This window comes from Ischnura elegans, chromosome 2 (genome assembly GCF_921293095.1).
Source record: "Ischnura elegans chromosome 2, ioIscEleg1.1, whole genome shotgun sequence".
Taxonomy (NCBI): Eukaryota; Metazoa; Arthropoda; class Insecta; order Odonata; family Coenagrionidae; genus Ischnura; species Ischnura elegans.
In genome coordinates this window covers 48,188,275-48,210,789 of record NC_060247.1, presented here as the reverse complement: position 1 = coordinate 48,210,789, position 22,515 = coordinate 48,188,275, and the positions used below count along the sequence as shown (strand labels likewise).

At 37.1% G+C, this 22,515-nt stretch overlaps 1 protein-coding gene across 2 annotated transcripts in view; it reads left to right on the top strand.

The window, feature by feature from the left end:
• Window positions 1-22,515, top strand: part of LOC124153681 (BTB/POZ domain-containing protein 9) — a 37,252-nt gene that overhangs the window by 9,346 nt on the left and 5,391 nt on the right. For both annotated transcript variants that reach the window (XM_046526991.1, XM_046526990.1), the window contains exons 3-8: window positions 9,459-9,588; window positions 14,892-15,122; window positions 18,260-18,611; window positions 19,214-19,457; window positions 20,109-20,338; window positions 21,652-21,841. In XM_046526991.1, the coding sequence (XP_046382947.1) occupies window positions 9,459-9,588; window positions 14,892-15,122; window positions 18,260-18,611; window positions 19,214-19,457; window positions 20,109-20,338; window positions 21,652-21,841 (1,377 nt within the window). The remainder of the gene's footprint in view (window positions 1-9,458; window positions 9,589-14,891; window positions 15,123-18,259; window positions 18,612-19,213; window positions 19,458-20,108; window positions 20,339-21,651; window positions 21,842-22,515) is intronic.

Below are 22,515 nucleotides of genomic sequence, written 5' to 3'. Positions count from 1 at the left end.
AATTAAATAAACAACCTTACCAATTAATTTGAAAGTGAGCCTCCTCTTTTTAACTGGCTGATCACATTCTAAGATGTCTTAGTGTTTTTCACAAAGTCTATATATATTTTTTTAATGTGGTCCACTTCCTCCCTCAAGAAGTAGTATGACCTCCCAGAGCTTGTAGTTGCAGGAGAATTAAGCACACACAATATGTGTCCTAGTGGCACACAGCAAACATCATCTCTCTCAGGCCAAGAGAATGAAGGTGAGGGTCCTTTAGGCGTCATGAATTTAACTGAAATATCACTTTCTTCATGGTTGAGAGCTTCCACTACTCCAATGTACCACTGCATGCTGTAAATACAAGCTGCATATGAACCAACAACCAAATTATCTGGGAAATCCACTGTTACGGAACAAAAATCAAATATAATGCTGTACTCATCATCCAGGCCAGTGAACTTTGCAGCAACTTTTCTATCCGATAAAGGCACAAAATGATGGAAGTTTCTTGTACCTGGAATTGTTTTTGCCTTGGTGGATCTTTCAAGAAGTTTACTACGTGACCAAGCCACATCACTAGACTTAATGTAATGGATGTTGATGTTTTTCACATTATCTCTACAAAATTCATACATCCCGCTGCTGTTTGTTATTTGCTGTGCCATTGGGCGATGCAGGCTGGCTTTCCTCGCCATTCGTTTAATTGTACCACCTATACCATCACAAGAAGACTTCCCATGGCTTGTGGAAAAAAAGACCAGGTTGCATTAATGCCATAGTCATTATAATGATGGCACAAATTTAAAAAAGACTTGCAGTTTTTATATTGCCCAGCACATCCATCTGTGAAGTACTGAACTTCTTGGATCATCGGCGAAGTTCTCTTTAAAAATTCTATCAGGTGGCGTTGCACTTCCATAACAAAGGCCACATCATGGTTAAGGTCATCAGATATGAAACAATGAGATGAGGTAGTGAGAGTATACTTTCGAGTTATACTTTAAGTCTCACTTGTCAGAGTAACTGACGAAGGTAAATCTTCTCCGGATACTTTATTTCTCCCCACTAGTAATCCGAATTCATCAGCTCATCTGGCGCTACCCTACTTAGCAATGAGTGGGTAAGTTCCCTTCTCTGAAGGACAAAAATAATTAATGGCGCAGTCATATGGTCATGCTTCACCCACTGCAGTATGCTCTGCGTACGCCGTACGCGATAGCATCAGTTCCAAACTTCACCTCGTACAAGTAGTTCCGTACTTTCCAGGATGTGTTGACTTCAAGCCAGCGAGTGTTTTCCGTGTGGGTTTAATCAAGTCCGGTTTCATTTTTATTAGTTTTATTTTTATTTATCTTCTGATCATGGCCCTTCCGAAGGAACAAGTAGGAACTTTAAAATATGGGCTCAAAATCATTGAAGATGAAGAAAAGAATCCGAGCTAGAAGTGCGTGGATATTGCAGAACGCCTCGGGCTGTCCGCTAGCACATGACGTTCGGGGTAGGGGTGGAGCGAGCTATCATGTGAAAAGAAGTGGGATGAAGCCGAGGATCAGGTGACCGTGCCACTGACGACGTAACATTGTTCACGCTTGACGCATTGCCTCAATTATATTAAAAATATATTTATTAGAAAGGAAATTTTCAAATAATAAACTATTTTTGGCCTTTGTGATCGATCTCACAACCAATCACTTCGCCGGCAAAAGTGGTTGTTTTAGGCACACTATACATATTGCTCTCGTAAATACGTGTATTTAAATGGCGTTTGATGTATAAGAATTTTTATATCAGACAGAAATCCATAATAGCAGTGCAAATGCCGAGTGGAGTACAAACATTTTTTAGCGAGGTGGCGTGTTCCTTTACGACATTTGAAAGAGATATTAGGCAAATCAACAATATGACCAAAGTGTTTCGATGCAGTACTAATATTTCTGTATTCGGCTAAAATCTTGTTTGAATCCTGTAATGAATATCATAATCACTCGCAAAAAAAATTCCTGCGTTTCCTGTAACATAGGCAACCCAGCCAAACATTCCAGCATTCACCGTTTTTCTTTGTCCATTCCCATGAAAAACAATAGATAGAGGTTCCACTGTAACTCCTTCATAAGGTACATCTTGAATGTTACAATGTTTGATATTCAGATAGGTGTACTTACTTGTGATTGACTGCTTAAAACATAGATAATGGTGTTCTGAATATTTTCAGAGAGAACTGAGAAGTTCATTTGTTTTGCTATTATGAAATATGTACTTTGAAGACAGACCTCATTGATACGAACAAGAGATATTACAACGTAAGCCTGGCTATCAGACGCACTAACATTAGTTACTTAGTCTGAAATTCAACCAGGATATCACTAAGGCAGCACCATATAAATGAGAAATTAATGAAGAAATTAATTAACTTCACTGGGACTGAAATTGGAGAAAACTTTCTGATGGCTCTCTTCTGCCTTTATATTTTATACCATACTATTCAGTTACCCATTACCCATGGAAGAGATAGTAGGAATAGTCCTGATAACACGAAATTAGCAGTATGTGGGGGAGTACATTGACATGGCTGCTTATGTGTTTCCTACTGTAAGAGCCAGTAGCGTACACTATAGTGAGATAATGCATGCTCCAATATTTTTTAATCATGAATATAAGCTTATATCTCCTCTAAATTGTGTAATTTCCATGTGCTTTGAAAAAAATGCCATTTTTTCCCGTGACCATGAATGAGAATTTTTTTTTACTAAAAGGAACGCCGGACTCACGATTTTTTTTCATCAGGATCTTTGCTCATACATTAATGATTATTTTAAACTGAACCATGAGTCTGTATTCGCATGGCCTTTCCCTGTGGATGCTCACAATCAAAAATGGTACAAGCGAGATTTTTTTGTCAACTTTATTTTTTTGCAGCTGACTTACTTCATGCAGTGAATATTTAATGACAATCGTGGGATCATTATGGACTCCTTAGCTTTAGAAAAAAAAATCATGTCTTTTCATCTCACAGGAATGGAGTTATGGATGAAAATAAAAATCACCATGTGTTGCACGTTGCGGCAATTTAGGGGTCATGCTCAAATTTCAATTGCTCATATTTCATTAACAAATGACAATTGGAGGCTAAATTTGCACACAATTTCTAATCATACCAAAATGTATGACCATGGTAAGTTTCATGGAAATCCGAGTCGGTGGGTGTCATTTGGTCAAAATATTGGTTGATTTGATATGGAATGACCCTTTCCCCAACTTCGCTTCGTGCTTTCAAATAACCATACGAGTCCATGGATGTCTTTAAACGAATCAAATCGTGCCGTTGACGAGTGCCGTGGTCACCTTGGTGCCCATTTAAATCCGGCCCGGCGGTGCGCTGTCTACGGCGTGAAATACAGGCAGTGCTACATTGAGGCCGCTTTCTGATGAAATGACTTTTCGCTGGCCACTGTTCACGTCACGACGCTGTGAATTTCGGGCCGCTTTCAGACGAGACGACTCTCTGCGAAGCTGTGGGCCGTGCCGTGAACGGCGCCCCCTTCCCAGCCAGCGGCCGTGTTTCAGTCAACAGAATTGTTACATTCGAACCACACTCAAGGTTTTCCTTTGGCAAGTTATCCAATAAAGCTGTCTAATGCGTTGCGATGAGTCACCGGAATTACTGCTCGGCATTGACGTGTGCCGGGCGCGTGAGCTAGTATTTCCGCTCTTCCACGGCTGTGTTAAATTTTTGCTTTGTGATAGCACGAAATTAGCAGTAAGTGGGGGAGTACATTCACATGATTGCCTTTGTGTTTCCTACACTAAGAACCAGTAGCATACAATATATTGAGATAATGCATGATCCAATATTGTATAATCATGATAGTTGTTTAATCATTGAGCTTATATTTCCTCCAAATTGTGTAATTTCTAGGTGCCTTGAAAAAGAGCCATTTTTTCCCGTGAACATGAACGAGTATTTTTTTTTTTACTAAAAGCAGCGCCGGACTCACGATTTTTTTTCATCAGGATCTTTGCTCATACATTAGTGATTACTTTAAACTAAACCAGGAGTCTGTACTCGCATGGCCTTTCCCTGTGGATGTTGATAATGAAAAATAGTGCAAGGGAGATTTTTTTGTAAACTTTATTTTTTTGCAGCTGAATTACTTCATGCAGTGAATATCTAATGATAATGGTGGGATCATTATGGACCACTTAGCATTAGAAAAAAAAATCATGCCTTTTCATCTCACAGGAATGGAGTTATGGATGAAAATAGAAATCAGCATGTGTTGCACGTTGCGGCACTTTAGGGGTCACACCCAAATTTCAATTGCTCATATTTCATTAACAATTGACAATTGGAGGCTAAAATTGCACACAATCTCTAATCATACCATGATGTTTGATCATGGCAAGTTTCATGAAAATCCGAGTCGGTGGGTGTCATTTGGTCAAAATATTGGTTGATTTGACATGGAATGACCCTTCTTTTATTTTTTCCTTCCGTTCTTTCTTCCTATTTCTCAATTTTACTGCAAATGTTGCTCCGGCATCATTACCTTTTGGGATTATTTGCAGTACTTTAATTTATTGAACAAGCCCTGGATTATATTTGGAAGCCATAAAGTCACAACCAACAGTCATATACCCTTACGGAAAGATTCGGCAATCCATGTTAAAAATCGAGTGTTAAATTCGACTGAGGCGGCGCCAATCGTTCCTGCAGCGAATTTGGAGCTAATCTGCACAGGTGTGGGTTACTCCATAGAACCACTTATTTTTCGTTTAAAATTTAATGCTGAAATATAATCCTAACGTTCTTCTTTATTTTCTGGTTCAGTCTCTTTTCAGGTTCTTATAAATTTCACATTTTTTTAAACTAATGAGCTTTTTATGAGCTGAGAAACTATTAAACTATTGAGAACTTTTTCTCTGATGGTTTGGGGGGGATCTATCCCCTCACCCCCCATATTTACGCTACTGTCTGCAGCCTAATCCTTCCTAGCTTGCGTCATATTTTATTTTCTTGAGTTTCCTCCTCATGTGTTTCTCGATCCAACATAGTCCCTTTTCAATAGCTTAGTCTCCTTTCCATGTACAGCTAGATGGATGTATCCCTTCCCTGATATCTGGTCCCATATTAAATAGCCACTCCACCATTTTCAAGCTTCTCTAGTGCCCAATTTGCGATAATAGCTATTGAAGATCATTCCTGGTACCTATATAAACCAGATTTATTTAATTTGATTAAGATATCTATTTTACAGTTTATGTAAATTCCTCTAAATAGAGGATAGCCCACAAGAGAAATACTGTACCCAAAACATTTTGTTCCTTTGCTTATTTTTTCGCTGTCTCAAAATGAGTGCAACAGCACAACTTGCTTTCACGAGATCCATTGTAAACTTAGCTGAGGGGCAACTATTTAATCGCCAGTGCGCGGTAGCGAGCAACTCTTCGGTGATTAAATTGTTTTGTTGCCGGTGATTAAAGTTGCCAGTGCGCGGAGGCCCGAATTGCTACGAATTGCGGCAAGTTTCTGCTACGCATTCATAATTACTATTTATAGGTTTACTGCAATACATATTTATTGTTCAACAAAATGAGCTTCTATGTGGGCTCTCTCTCAGTTCAATTCTTGGATTTTTTTCAAGCTCATGGTAGTGAACTGAAATAGGTTCTCACCAAATGAAATAGCTTTAAGATAAAATTATCTACTTTAAATTAAAGCAAACCATATGATATATGTGATGAGTTGGTCATTTGCTCAAATTGAAGGTATAAATAAGCATGCACTTTGAGTTTAATTTCTTGTTCACACAAGATTGGCACATTCCTACAAAAATGAAATAAGATTGAAATATTTTATGAGTAGTCAAGTACTATGTACTTGCCTGGAAACAAAGGATTAAATCAAATAATAATTAAGTTTTCGCTCTATTGCACTCTGCACTCAAGTTTAATGCAATGTCTATCATGTGGACTAAAATGCAAATTGTTTCCTCTAATGGAAATGGTTTTTCCCTCTATTAAAATTCAATTTATCGAAACAAATGAGAGTTCATTTCAATTTTCAGCAAGCATACTGAACTCGGCTCACATGAATACATTAACCAAGAGGTTAATATTAATTGTTGTGAAATTATTGTAAAATAAATTGTTGTAAAATCATTGTGAAATTCATTGAAGTATTACCACTATATGTACCTTTTCTATGATGTTCAATAGTAGTTAGAAATTTTTTGATGCCATAATTTTAATTCTGTGAATTATGCATACCAACATCATGAAACATTTTGGAGTATTAAGATGTTATTCTGAAAATGGTAAAGAATTACAGCATGAAATTTTAGTCTCCTCCTGGACCATTGTATCTTTTACAAATCATTTACATCGTGATCAATATATTGTTGTTAATGTGTATTCATTGACTGATAGCGAAGCAAGAGGTAGCTCAGGAGAAACTTATTTACTTGCGTGCATATTTTAATTCACAGCTGGTTTACAGCCCCTCTCCTATGCCAGTGCATTACAGGTATTTTGCTTCTAATTTAACTTTGGCTGAATGCTGTATTTTAAGCTAACTGACTGATATTTATTTCCCCTTATACTTTTCCTAGCTTGACAATGAATGTAGTTAAAATAGCAACGGATAAGCTGCTTATGGATAACCCTCTTATGATAATTTAGCCTATGGATCATACTCTCATGCATAGTATATCCTTTTCTTGTCATAGCATTTCAGTTACAATTGAATAGGTAATTTTTAGGTAATTTCGTTGAACTTAATATCATGAATGAGACAGAATTGAATGTAAATTCCACTTTAACTTGTGAAAGGACATTTTTTATAATAGATGACACTCAGTGGCTTTCTAATTAGGCACAATGATTCTCAGTTTTAGGGTTAACCATTGTAGAATTCTTTAACTGAATATTTTCCATTGTCTTTAGCAAAATAAAGTGAGCATTAAATATTAGTGTTGTGGGTAATGAAGATTGATTATTCCTATTCTGGTCAAACTTGAAACATTGGAAATCAAAAATACCTCTAACCCCTTAGATTGCGGAAACGTTTTGTACTCTGACTGCGGGAAAAATGTTTTTAAACGTTTGACTCGTTTGATTGACTACCTACGGCAGTTTCCCAAAATTTTTATTGCTACCCGGGTAGAGCCCAAGTGCACTTTCCCTCACTGCAGGGATCGCTAATGCAGCTTAACTCTTCCCTGCCATCTTTCACGGCAGGGGATGCCTCCCGGCATTTGTTATCGTACTGCACATTTTGTACAGTCTGTATTGTTTCCTTCCTGCTTCGCTCTGTTAATATGACTACGGCAAGGGCCCAAATGTGGGCCCATCCGTTAGCACGAAAGAAGGGTTTGCCCCAGATTATAAGGGTTCACTCCTTGCAAGACACTCCGCCAGGCTAGAGGACAAAATATTTCTTGGTTCTCTCCTGCTTTCTACTCTACACTATTCCTGCAACTAAAGGGTCAAATTAGTGAATTGAAGTTCTTGAAATTCATAAAAATTCTGTGGCATAGTTCATAATCATTAAAATTGGACTGGTTTTCAATAGTTTAGGAATACTTCTCTAAATGTGTGAACATTAAAAAGAGTTATGCGTGGTGTAAAAGCCAAAAAATTGTAAAGATTCAGTATGTATTTTTGAGTGGCATTTTGGTTCATTAAGGATGAAACATTATCTTCATTAAAACTTGATGCTATCCTTTATATTTCATTGTATTCGTCTGATTTTCTCTGTGGTTTAATTTTTATCTATATGAGGAAATTAAATTTAAATCACCTGATCATTACGTTTTGATGAATTGTTATTAGAATCGGGCTCTTATTGAGGTTGGACAACTCTCTACTCCTACGTTAAACTTGGTACAGAGTGACTTGCAACAATGAATTAACATTTGAAAATTATGAGAATAGGTTAATCTTTTCTGGAGATTAATCGTCATTACTTTTTCTGTCATGCTTGCTTTTTCTGGCATGAGGAAATTAAATACTTTAGTTGAATACTTATAGAAAAGATGAACTTATAATTATAATGTGACCAATGCATCGTTATTATTTTTACGTTATTGGAGTAAATTGTAGTTGAATGATATCTTATTTCTTCAAATTGGCTGTACGTAAAAGTAATAACCCAGAGGCATCTCATGTTTGTGGTACATTACTAGCTCACCTCAACCTTTCATGTTAAATGTGAGGATGAAGGAAGCTGTAGAAGTGAATTATTCCTAATTTGTTTTGTAATCATTCAGTCTTTGCATGTCCACTGAATCTAATCATGCCTAAGCATGTTTTCATGTAACATCACTTTCAAACGTTGGTCAGCAAGATTCGCTCGGCTATCTCCATAATTTTCCATAGTTGAACTTATCGTATTGCATTTGACTTCTGTGTCTACTGTGAGTACATATACATATTTAACTTGATGGGCTTGTGCTACTCGTGCAACATGGCTAGTTTACCTATAGTAAATTAGCCACGTTGCACTAGTAAGTGCAGTAAGTTGCAGAGTAGTAAATCTGGAAGATGTCATAGACTAGCCAATTCGAGGTGCAGAAATCCCTAGAAAAACCTAAAATGCTCGCCACCGCAATGGATTATGAAATGAGCTAACTGTGAAATACAAATCTCATCATAGAAGAACAGGATGCTCTTGCATTTGTGGTTTTGATTTTTATAATGAAAATTGCAGTAGCCAGGTCTACGAGGTCTTATGATTGTAAATTCACTTTATATGATGGTTGTGGAGAAATATATTTTACTCCCAGTGAGTGGAGTATGTTTGATTATTGTTTTATTTATTTATTAAGTGTTGGGATTTGGTAATCAATTTATATAAGACGTAATATTATTATACAGGTAGCCTTTCAGATGGAAATTCAATTTCTGTTCCTTTGTGGGAGAATAGTGAGGAATTCAGAGATAGCGAAGAATGATTCATTAAAACTTAAGTGGATAGTGAGAGTTCATTTAAATTACCCTTTAGAGGCACAGACGGCATAAGCAATGCTGGAAGTTGGAGCTCAATGGATAACGTAATATATGTGCTGGCCGTTGGGACCTACATTTGAAAGTGGCTTTACCTGATGTTGAGGATAATTGTAAAGGATTTTGAGAATTGAGACAAATTTATAATCTGATTGATATCATCAAATTTCATTGGATCTATTTTTGTTGTTTGTTTCTGCCTCTTCAAATAGAACTCTTTTTAAACGAGAGATATGTTTCCTCTGCTCTAAATAAAATGGAATAGTGGAAATACTGGCTTGACCTCCATCTTTGCTTCTTATAAGCTTAATGGAAAAGTTCCTTCCAAATATATTCTGTTGCTCTGGCTGCTATGTATGATTTTGAAGTATTCAGTCTTAGGTAGAGTACACTTAATTTCTTACAGCACCTTGTGATGGCATTTTTTATGTACCTCTGCTATGAAAATAATGGTAAATTTTATTTTTCAGGGCTCTGCTGTTTGGTGGCTTAAGAGAATCTCAGCAGACTGAGATTGAACTGAAAGGAACATCTGTAGTCGCTGTTAAATCACTCCTGAAATATATTTACACTGGGCACATGAGCTTAGTCAATCAAAAGGTAGTTATTCTATAACAATGATCATATTTGTTGTTTTCATCTTGGAATTAATGTCCATTTCTGGACGAGCATTTGAATATGTACCTTCAAAGTAATCTTTTTGTCAAAGTTTCAAATGTAGTATGTTAAGTTCTTGCATGGTTTGAATAGATGTCTCCTCTAAATAAAAATGTTGCTTTTGGAGCTGGGCTAATCCTAAATTTTCATGAATCCAAGGATCTCACAAAATCCAGCCTTCCCATGTCTCTTGAATTTTAGTTAAAAAATTAGTCTTTAATCAAGTATTATTTTAAGCAGCCTAGCCCCTCCCGTATGTTTAATTAAACCCAATAATTTTACTTAATTATGATTTACATTTACCGATATAGGATATAATATATTTATTTTCTCAAAAAGTACCAGGTAAAGTAAGCGCATATTTTTTCTGCATGTATGCTAAAGAAGTGTGGAAACTTTGTTTCTTTTGTTTAATTAGTTTTTTTAGAGAAAATTTGTATCAGTACTTTGCAAGACTACAAAATAAGTACTTCTATAGAATAAAGTGAATGTTTTTTAATAAATTTTTAAATTTATCTTGGACATTTATTTCTATACCGCAGAGATCTGAAAATGGAATAGTGTCATATGTAAATTATCTTGAAATTATAGTAAATAGGATTCCTGAAGCAAGAGTTCTCAGTTGTATGATGCTCACACTTATTCACCAAACTCCTGATTACACGGGCTAATGATGGAGAGAAGAGGCGCGAATAAATGGAAAACACGAATATGTAATCCAAAATTTCACTTTCATTAATTTCTTGTAATTTTCATAATTTTCCTAAATCAAACAGTCTATAATTAATCATGCACATTTTCTGTTATTTTATATTACTTTCCGGAATATTTAAGAGTTTTATTTTCCTAACCGCAATCTTTTACCGACAATAACGTGATTGTACTGATATTCCTATTGCTTCATGTAATACCTGGTTTCCGAAAACCATGCAACTGCAGCTGTGAGGTCACGGAGTTAGAAAACTGGATTGTATGAATGCTTCAAAACTGCTGCGCGACAACGGAAATTACACAGTCAGGCACCACACCGCGTAATCCTGTCTCACACAAGGTGCCTGGGATGCAAATGCTGTGGGATGCGGCTCCTTGATCACTGAGCGCGATCGCGCACCGCAATGCTTGGAAAACAGGAATGCAGAACTGCCTTGAGGGCAACAGCTATGACTCATGCTATCTCTACTTATGCTTCCCCCCCACCCACTACCTTCACTTCTACTTTTCCCTTTCCCTCCAGTTTGAGGCTAGTGGTGGCATGAACATGCCCAAGTGCGACAAAATCTCCGGCTCCCTTGGGCTGTATTTAACCGCGAGCGATGCTACGGCAGTAATTGTGCTTTTGCGATATGAAATTTACAATAAAAAATAATCGTGGAGTACATTTATCTTGGTAAACCATCGAAGTATCTACTAAAATTAATCGAGAGTTTTTATTTCCCACGATTGATCGTGGTCTGCAATAATGAAGCAGACATCTAAGTAGACTTGAAACCTTCCTTGATGTCAAGTAAAGAAAATAATTCCATTTAATGAAGGGAATTCAAATGGAAATGATGAGCTTGATGTAGCCTTTCATTTAAATGCATTTATCCTGGTGCTCTTGCATCTGATTTTATTTTTTGTAAAGATAGCGGAAAAAATGGAATGAGTGTGAACTCATGCACAGATAATCTTTCCATTCTATTCGGTTTTTTTCACCGCGTTTGTTGTATTTTAAAGACAACAGTTTCGCTGGCGTTACAGTCAGCATCTTCAGGTCGAAGGTAAAATTTTTGGAAAATTTTTCCGCCTTTTATAGGCATAAAATTTTCAGCCTTATATAGGCGGCTGCGGCTGCTGATCCGCTGCTGCTCTCTCATTGGCCGGTTGTTCATCTCTCATTGTTGGTGGTCGGAGAATCCTCTTCCATGCAGTATGCAAGCTGTAGCCTTGATCTCTGTTGAAATTTGCGGGCGTTTTCGCTATCTCAATAGCTTCTCTGATCAAGCGAGGGAAGTATTTATTCTCTTTAGCTATTATCCTAGCGTCTTCAAAGAGGATGTTATGCCCAGGTTCACTCCAAGCATGCTCAGATATGGCTGAGAGTTGGTGCTGCTTGTTTTTGTTGGTGCCGCCTATATAAGGCTGAAAATTTTGTGCCTATAAAAGGCGGAAAATTTTTCCAAAAATTTCACCTTCGACCTGAAGACACTGACTGTAATGCCAGCGAAACTGTTAAAATACAACAAACGCAGTGAAAAAACCCGAATAGAATGGAAAGATCATCTAACCAACGCCGCGAAAATCTTCGAACCTACATCATGCACAGATAATCCGCGACACGGATAAACCGCAGCCGGATAATCGGGAGTCTGCTGTACAACATTTTCTTTGGAGCATCACACAACTGAGGTTCCATTGTATTAGAAATTTATTCTTGAGTCAAACTGATGACGATTTTTGGGACTCATGAAGAGGCTCAGGCATATGTATGCAAAACTGAAGATAGGATAAGATAAAGCGTTAGAAACTGATTAATTGTCAAATGTTGCCATTTGACAAATAAATTTTTAAAAATTCTTAATCCATGTGTTATTTGATTATCAACGTAGCTGTAGTGTTTTAGGAGCCTAGGCTGAAACAAGTGTGGGTTGGTGGAGGGAAAGCTTCTCAGTTCATGACTTTCTCACGGCCAATTAGATGACAACAGTCGTAGGTTGGTGCCTCTAAAATTCAATTGCTCTCAGACCTCTGTGTTGTGTTCTTCGTGAGTCTAATAATTGTGTTATCAAATGTGGAACATATTCCATGGATGCTCTTACCTTTGCTGTTTTTCCATCTGAATCCATGTTATAACTCATTCCTTCTTTTAAGTTTTGTACTGGTATACCTTTCACTCCCTTTGGGACTGGTTTCAGCTGAGTGACTGACCATTTTCTGGGCTGCTGAGAGGGGATTATCCACTCATATCTTTAATTGAGGACCTTTACACAATGACTTGACACCTGATTAATGATATCCGTGGTTCATATCTCTCCTTAAACAAGTAGATGTGTGTATGCACATTTTGATGCCCCAAGTCATTGCTGATTTGGTTATGTTTCTTTCTCTCAGTAATACCCTCTACAATCAGTGGAGCCTGAAGGCAGTGTTCAAGCTTGCTTAAATTACCCTCCTTCTCTTGCTTTAGCCATAATTCTCCACCTGCAAAGGTATTTGAAACCCAATTATACTTCATAATGTACAGTGGGGGACAAAATTATTGCAAAGCTTATTGGCATATGAATGTGGCCAGCTCTGGGGCTATTTGAAGACCTATGTCTTCCAAAATTGTCTACATGCAATGTTGTCATATAACCTGGAATTTTCAAACTATGTATATAAATACTCTTGCTCTGGGGAAATTCAGTGATATGCATCACAGTATGACAATGCGTTAAATATCCAACTACCAATTCTTCCAACAGTTTTCAGAATAATGTTTTCACCCATGTCTCACCTAGGAAATAGATAAACTTTTGTATGAACACATTTCATTTGAGCATAAATATTACAAAAACAATAGGTTGTCGACCAAATTTATGAATTGTTTGGGGCACCATGGGAGAGAAATTATTGAAACTCAGCTTGGGCATCAACATTTCTTTGAACCAAATCATGTTGGCTTTGCCTTACCTTACAATTGCAGTACAGTGGAATCCTGATCTATTGTTCCTGCATTGATCGTTTTCCCGCATTCATCGTTTGCCGCTCCTGGTCCCAAATTAAGTTCCATAAAGACAATGTAATTTTTTTTCGCATCTATCATTCCCCAAAGTATCGTTTTCCCGCATTGATCGTTTGAAGATCGGGGTCCCGTCCTATAATTTTCCCGCATCCATCGTTTGACGAAAATGAGACGAAGTGTTTACAACGTGTTATTTGTGGCTAATAATGACAGACACATAGTTTGAATCCCCAGGAGATTGAAATACTGTAGGGAGAAGCTGAGTGGCGAGGGATAGCTACATTAGTGCATTTCCCAAGATCCGCTATCCCCCTCCATTCAGCACTCGCCTCCTCCCCCCCCTCTGAAGCTTTCCTCTTCTCCGAAAAAAAAAAGGTCCCAGCTTGTGCGGGGATTGTATTACAAAGACCTTAGCTTTGAAAATATGAAGTTACACGAGAACAACAGATTGATGTTTCACGCCTCTCCGATTCTCGACCACTGAATTTTTTCAGCCTATGAATCACCTATTAGCCCAAAAGGTGTCTAACAATGAATTTCGGCAATTGGTATTATACTTTTATTAGATGGAAATATTAGTAATGTGCACGTAATTCAAAAAATAATTATACCGAACACGACATATTTCTAACGTTCTTTAAGCATTTTAAGCAAGGAAATAGTGCCGTGCCGCTGACGATTAATGCAATATTGTTAATGCTTTACACATAGCCTCAATCACATTAAAAATTTAATTGTTATAAAGGAACATTTCAAATACATAATAAGCTATTTTTGGCCTTTTTGATCCATCTCACAACCATTCACTGCATCGGCAAAAGCGGCTGTTTTTGGCATAACATGCACATTGCTCTCGTAAATATGTGTACTTGAAATGGCATTTGATGGATAAGAATTTTTAAATCCGACAGAAATCCATGATAGCAGTGAAAATGCCGAGTGGAGTGCAAACATTTTTTTTAGCAAGGTGGCGTATTCCTTTAGGATATTTGAAAGAGATATTAGTCGAATCAACAATATGACCCAAGTGTTTTGATAAAGTAATAATATTCCTGTAATCAGCTAAAATCTTGTTTGAATCCATTAATAAATACCATAATTCGCAAAAATCCAGCGTTTCCTGGGACGTAGGCAACCTGGTCAAACACTCTCGCATTCATCATTTTCCCGCATTCATCGTTTTTTTTCATCCATCCCCCCTGAAAAACGGTAGATCGAGGTTCCACTGTATTTTGAGTGACTCCAGTGTAATCCACTGGAAAATATTACTGGTAATAGAATATTTAATAGCCACACGAAATTATATGAAGTTTTGTGAAGTTTTTATACCCTTTTTCCCAACTGTTGACATCTGGGTGGTAGAGAGCTAGTAGCCAATCAGTAGGCGATTCTTTTCTTGGATGAAGTTAATCAGAAAACGGGCTGGTTCGGTTTTAAAATTTGTTTTTTATTTTGTAGTATTAAAGTTGTTAAGGAACTTTTTAAGTTTTTGTATCTCCCAATCGATTCATTTTTTATGTTTGGCTTTGAATCTTGCTTGCAGGAAGATGTGATACTGGATATGCTAGGTTTGGCTCACCAGTATGGATTTGTGGACTTGGAAGCTTCTATTTCTGACCATTTAAGGGAAGCTCTACAGATACGAAATGTTGGTGCCATTTATGATGCTGCTCGTCTTTACCAATTGGATGGTCTCACACAAATGTGTTGTACATTTTTTGATAAGCATGCAGAGGCCATCATTGAACATCCGTCATTTCTCCAGCTGTCACCTGTGAGTATCCATTGAAATGAAGTATTGATAAAGGGTGCATTCAGTTCAACTACCCGTGAGTTGTTGTGTTAACTTTAGAGCATGTTCACCAATACCCTTGTGGATTTGTTTCTGACTTCCTCGTTATATGAACTGAATGGGCAGAAAAAGCTGATTCCTATAAAGTATCTTATACACAAGGTACGTAGTTGCTCAGTCTAATGTGCATACAAATTGACACTTCAAAATGCATTGGGTAAACTGTAATTTGCAAAAATCCATTCAAAAATGCATAAATGGAAGGTGTCAAAATAACCCCTTCTCTTATATTAAAAAGGCTGCAAATCCAATTGAGAAAAACATGCAGTTGGAAGATTTGCAATTTCTTGCCCTCTTTGCTATAGCAAAAAAGTGTATTCTTTTCAACATTTATTAATGAATGAAATCTACCCGAAGAAAAATAGTAGGTTTGGAGTTCTGCTATGGATAATTTATTCAATTCACATAATAAATTATGTAATTTCATTTATTTGAAGAATTCGGTTTTAAGTGATTGTATTCCGTGGTTATATTGAGGTTTATAACCTTAATTTTGGAGATTTGTCATTTACATTACTGTTTTGTACACCCATGTCTCGCTTAGCGCAAGGGATGTGTTCCTTGGGGTCTTTGCACTTATCGAATTTGTGTTATTTGAGACCATTTGAACATTGGGAAGATAGGGATGTATTTCCAGTAGCATAGGTACAGATTGGGTATCGAATTGCCTATTAACCATGTAACCAGATTTTTCTTCCCTGACAATGAGTGAATGAGATTGCATTATTTTCCAAAACAATCTTGTCTTGTTAACATTGAAAACTAGTTGAGAGGGAAAGGAGCCACTTTTAATCGCAGCTTGGAGTTCAACAGAAAATGTTGCGGCGACTGTGCAGTCAGCACTTGCAGATTCAGCTGATACCACCGCACTGAAAATACTTGCTCGTTGTTAAAATTCTGGAACCAACCGGAGCTTTCACTCAGTGTCTCGGAGCGATCACCACCCTCGTCTTCTTTTACAGATTCAAATAAAGCCACAGCTTTTGTACAAATAACTGCCTGATATAGAGGAACATCATTTGACCGTTTATCACAAATCCAGGTAATTGGAAGTCTTTCCGGTTTTTTCCCAGCAATTAACGAATGCCATTCAGTTAAGGAGATGAAACAAATTACTTCAGTGGGACAGCTATTCAGACCACATGACGTGTAATGTTTATGGTCATTATTATGGTATTATGGTGCAGAAATGGATTTTGATGAATATATAAACAAAGAATAAGATTTAAGTCAATCAATACCATCAATATGTGTAAAATGAGATCAATTTCATGTGTGCTCACAAGTTCACGTTTTTTCAAGAGAGTGTTTAGGTTGTTTGATTTGGCTAATCGGCTTTGGGATGTTTCCCGGAGGAATGAATTTGCACTATTGAAATTGCGCGAAGTGAGGCATGGGTGTAATGATTTTGCTAGTCTGGTAAATCATCTGCGCCACCATTTCTATAAGGAAAACATTTCATTTTCTTCTGTTACTTGAAGTAACTGAGATCTCATAGCCTTATGTTAAGGTCTATGAATTTTATCACTTCTAATCTAGAGGTAATGATCACATATATTGCAGTCAGTTTTCGGTAGCGTAGAGGTTCATTTTAGGATGCACTATACAATCCTGGTGAATACATTGTTGCATTTTGCAATGTTAAATGCACAAATTTGATTGGTTTGCAATGAAGGATATTAAATTTAAAAGAGATTAGTTGAAAACTTACATTTTTTTATTAGCTTTGGAAATGACTTGTAATTTATTTTGTTAGGTCCTATTAAACTATTGAGGAAAGGACCTGCAGGCTTAGCCAAGTTTCTTCGTCCTCTCAGAGTGCCAGAATTGTAGTACACGTCTATGGAAATTATTAATAATTCTCATATAGTCATTGTAAGCAATGTTATGTAGAATTAGTTGATTGTCCTTTGGAAGTCATTGTACAGCAGACTCCTATTATCCGGCCGTGGTCTTTTGGGTTGCTGATTATCCGTGCACGATTTTCACTCTCGCTCAATTTTTCTGCGATCTTTATTAAAAAAAAATTCGGACGAAAAATCATCGGAATTAATGCATTAATGCTAGGATACACCGGGCTTATTTTTTCAATTAGAATCCCCTTCTTTAAACAGAAGCGATTACGTGCTAGCTACATTCACGGGAGCTCCGTGTTCATGCTTTCCAAGCCTTACAGTGTGCGACCGTGCCCCTTGATCACGGATACATACATGGCGCGCAGCAGTTGCGCGAGACGCGACTGTGTGGTGTGGTGCCTGTCAGTGTAGTTTCCGTCGTCAAGCAGGGGTGTTGAAGCATTAGTGCGGACCACTTTTCTGTATTCATGATCACTCAGCTGCGGTTGTGTGGTTTTCGAAACTAGGCCTTACATGGAGCATTAATAATACGAGTACAACCATGTTATCGCCATCGCCTAAAAGATTGCAAACTGGCAAAGAAAGCTCTCAATGAGTCCCGGAAGCACTCTTAAATAACAGAATAACTGCATAAATAATAATATAATGTTGTTTTACGTAAATTATGAACATTACAAGACATTTAAGTGCAAGTTTGGATTATCCGTCTTTTCGGATTATTCGTTCTCTCTCTCCCCATCATTAGCCCGAATAATCGGGCGTGTACTGAATTTGAAAATATGTACCGTTTCTCTCCGAATATGGTCCCCCCATTAATTTTGAGGCTTCAGTTTCAGGAAAAATTAAAAAAAAAAGCGTTTGAATATAGTCACCACTTTACTTTTACTGCGGGCATTTTTGGAAAAAAAGGGGACTATGTTCAGATAAATACAGTAATGCTTTTTGCCCGACTTGAAATGGTGTGATATGAGACTTTGATTAGCTATTTTTTTCTTATTTGAGGGCGACAGTGATTTTTGGTATAGAGAAATTACCTTCTTTATGCCCTAAGATTTGACTTTCTTAAATTAATGAAAGTGATTATATTTTGGAGTAAGTTTCTTCCAGGGTGAAATAGCCATTGTGTACATACATATACATTCAACATGCTTTCTAGCATTATTTTAAAAAGTAATTGGATATGTTCATCTGTATTTTATTTAGGGTGCACTGAAAGAAATATGCAGTAGGGACTCCTTCTTTGCTCCAGAAGTGCAAATCTTTCGTGCCGTTTGTAATTGGGTGAAGCACAACATAGATGCCCGTGCAGAGGAAGAAACCACAAATTTGCTCCAAGTTGGTTGTGAGGGATCTGTTGAGGATGATTCAGATGAAGAGGAGGCTCGCTTATTGGCCAAAAAAGAAGCTCTCTCAGTTGTGCGGCTTCCTCTCATTTCATTGTCAGAGCTGCTCAAAGAGGTTCGCCAGTCAGGCCTCATCTCCCCTGATGCCATCCTTGATGCTATTGATGAGCAGACTGGGAAGGATACTGACTTGAAGTACCGTGGTCACTTACGTGAGTACATCAGTGCATATTCAGTAAAATCTTTTAAGTTTCAATTGTTTACTAGTACAATGGTTGAAGTGGAGATGAAGCACCCAATTTAATTGTACTTTTAATGAGGAGTGTCCAGATCAAAAAAAAAAAATTAACAGCTCACCTGAAAGTTATTGCCAGTGGGGCCAAAATTTCAATCAGGGCCTTATTACCCTGGCTATCTCTTTGTTTTTTCTTTGAGGGAGCACCCTTGTCTCTAGTCTTGAGCAAGTCTTTGGTGAAGAAAAGGGAAACTTGTCATTTAAATTTCAAGAAGCACGTATCTCCAAAAGTATAAGTACTACTGTCATGTAGAGATCATGAAAGTTTCAAGCTTGGCCCTTTATCAAAGTTACTTTTCATTTCTATTTGTGGTCTATAATGGCTCTAGTGTGGGGGTGCAGTGGTGCAGGGATGAGGACAAATAACTTAAAGGGGTTTATTAAATCTGGTGGAAATAATATTGAGCACTGTTCTCATTTTGTATGAATTATGGTAGATTGTCAGTTTATTTGTGCCAGGAGTGAAATGTGAAATATTGCTGTCCAAGCTAGTTTCAAAATTTTCCTTTTTGTTTACAGTTCCGGGGAAAAATGTAGCAACTGTCAGATTGGGTGCCAAAGTTCTTCAGGGAGAGATGCGCTCTGCTTTATTGGATGGAAATTGTGTCAATTATGACATGGAAATTGGGTATACAAGGCATACAATTGCTGATACTGGAGCTGCTGCTGATGCTACTTGTGGTGAACCGGGAATTCTCATTGAGCTTGGGATGCCTTGTATCATAAATCATATTTCTATGTTGCTTTGGGATCGAGATGTGAGGTAGGTGTGCTTGGGCGATTTCTCTTTCAGTCATTTTATGTATTGGTAATTTGATAGAATTAATAGCACTGGTACTTCATGACCTGAGATATCAAAGGTGTGTTTAGACTCATATTTAAATATAGTCAGTAAACTCAGCATTGCAGAGTGTATTTTTTTGTATTGAATGCTTTATTCCATATTCTTCATGTAATTCTGTAACAATATGGTTTTCATGGTATGCAGTGATCAATCAGTCCAAAGAGTTTCCGTTTATAGGTTCAATGAAATTTTGAAAAGTTGCTGTAAATAATGTTCATTCTTTTTTGCTTTCCCCTTTTTAATTTCTCTAGAAAGATGTGATGTTATAGTTTTGAATGCATATGCATTTGAGGGAAAACAGGGAGTTTGTGTAAATTAAATGATATCAGTTTTTGAGAACTAGTTCTGTTATAGCAAAAATCATTTTCACTAAATTTTTGTTAAGCAAGGTATAGCTGTATTGAACACAGAATAACTATACTTATTAGGAAAGGTATGGATAAACTTGTGACTAGTTACCTTGCTCGCTGTCCTTCGAAATTTAAAATATTATTTTTATTAGTAGAATTGTTGTATCATTGTTTCATCAGTGAATGTACAGATTTTGTTTTATTTTCTTCATCTTTGTAGGTCATATTCATATTACATTGAGGTGTCAATGGATCATAAGGAATGGTTTAGAGTTATTGATCACACTGGATATCATTGTCGTTCCTGGCAGACACTTTATTTTGCTCCAAGAGTGGTTAAATATATTCGTATTGTTGGTACATACAATACTGTAAATAAAGTTTTTCATGTTGTGTCCATGGAAGCATCATTTAATCCTGTACCTGTTGCCATCGAAAAAGGTTTAATTGGTAAGTATATATTTAATTTTGCTTACATCATAGACTATGTCTAGACGTCATCATAGACTATGGAGAATGTTTAGTTTAGAGAATGTGGCCTGCCACCTTCCTTGCAATGGATATGTGATCAACTTGTAGTTAGAAAATATTTTGTCATTTAATGCTCAAATTTCAAACCTATGGTCTCCGGAGACCCAAGGAATACATTTATGAAAATAATTTCTCCCAATTATTTTCTTTTCTTTGTTGAGACTTTGACTTAACATAATGGCACGTTTCTCATGATGATTATGCTTGAAAGAGGTGTGTTCTACAATGAACAAGATCTGCATTTACCGTAACTTGTGTATTTGTGCATAAATTTGGTAATGAAATATTGCAAAATAATTATTGGCCTTGTTTCCAAAAAAACTTGTATCTGCGCCTGCATGACTCGTGATGTGATGCCATGATCACAGATCTGGGATCTCACCTGATTGATAAAATATGTCAAATCGCTGGGCAACAGTTGAAACCAAATTCTTGACAATGTGCCAAACAGTTGCATTCCACAAGAGGCAGTCATAGTTGGACATGATTCTGTGAGCATATGGTGATATCGTGCCATCCACTAAACTCAGAACCAATGAGCATTGAGTACTTGTGAATGAAAGTAAGGTGCGACTGCACTGTAGTACATGTTGCAGCCACAGATGTGTGGTTTTTGGATACAAGCGCATAAAACCTCAGATATTTTTGTGAGTGAGGTTGCCCTTGCTTATTATGCTTTTCATTCTTCAAGATAGAGAATGATTTTGACAGTCCAGTATGAAAACATCCTCTGAATTCAATATATGAAGATGTCACTTACGCAATAGCAGCAACTATGTAGTGTGAGTGAGAACTTCTCACTCCTTTTTAAAGGTTTTCGATGAGACCCCTGCCCCCATTCAATTGTTAATGTGGTATATTATAAAACTATTTCCTGTATTCTTTCCCACTGTTTGGAATTAACCTCAGCAGTGAAGTAGTGCTAATGGCTTCTTTTACAGCTTTTTGCTTTTTATCATAAAAGTTGTAGCTATACAGAGGTAATCAATTGATTTTGGTGAGACTTGGTGGAACAGTGAGATATTCATGACAAGATAATAACAAGATATTCATTCAAGACGAGCAGTTTATCTTGAGAATGATGCTATAGCCATATAAACTAGTCGACAGCAAATAAAAGTTTGTGGAACAGTACTGGGTTTTTTGCTTCACAATGAATATACAGAGGTAATCATTTCTTGTTTTCTCAACTTTTTACATTGTTATTAACTGAAGCAAATTTTATTTTATAGTTCCCAAGCATAATGTGGCTCGTGTTGAGTGCAGTGCATCAGTAATAGAAGGTGTTAGTCGGAGCCGTAATGCTCTTCTCAATGGTGACACCAGCAATTATGACTGGGAGACTGGTTATACTTGCCACCAACTGGGCTCTGGTGCCATTCTCATCCAACTCAGCCAGCCTTATCTCATCGACTCAATGAGGTGGGTATCTAGATTTGTAGTAATACTCCTGATGATTAAAAAATGTATGTTACTCGGGATAATCAATGTTGTAAGTGCTATACCTTAGTTGCATAAATGTATTAGATCATTTGGCCATCAAAAAGTCAGCCAATTGGTGAAAACCTAAGGTGCTTTTGGTGAAAACCTAATGCTTTTGGCCATTGCACAGCAATGGATTTCGATTAAAATATAAACAAAAAAGAAGATTTGAGGCAAGCAATACTATTAATATGCATAAAATAACAATTTTGTGTGTACTTAGTGCAAGTTCACGTTCTATCATGAGAGCGTTAAAGTTTTTTGATTAGGCTACATGGCGTTGCGATGTTTCCCCGAGGAACGAATTAGCGCAATATTGAAATTGCGCTATACAAGGCATGGGTGTACACCCCTGACTAAGTACTCAATCCTATGCCTAAACAGTGGTAACTGGGGCCAGGTAAATAGCTCTGGGATGCAAGTTGATGTCGGAGCTTCCAACCGATACACTGAGAGATTTAAAATGGCCTACCTTTTTTCATAGTACCATGGCTACACATAAAATTGTGCATTAAAAAAAGTAAACTATGAAGTTCATGTGTGTCGAAGTTGAGGTTTTCTTTTATGATGTTTTTCAATGGTCAATGTTTCTGACCCAGAAAGATGGCACTGCT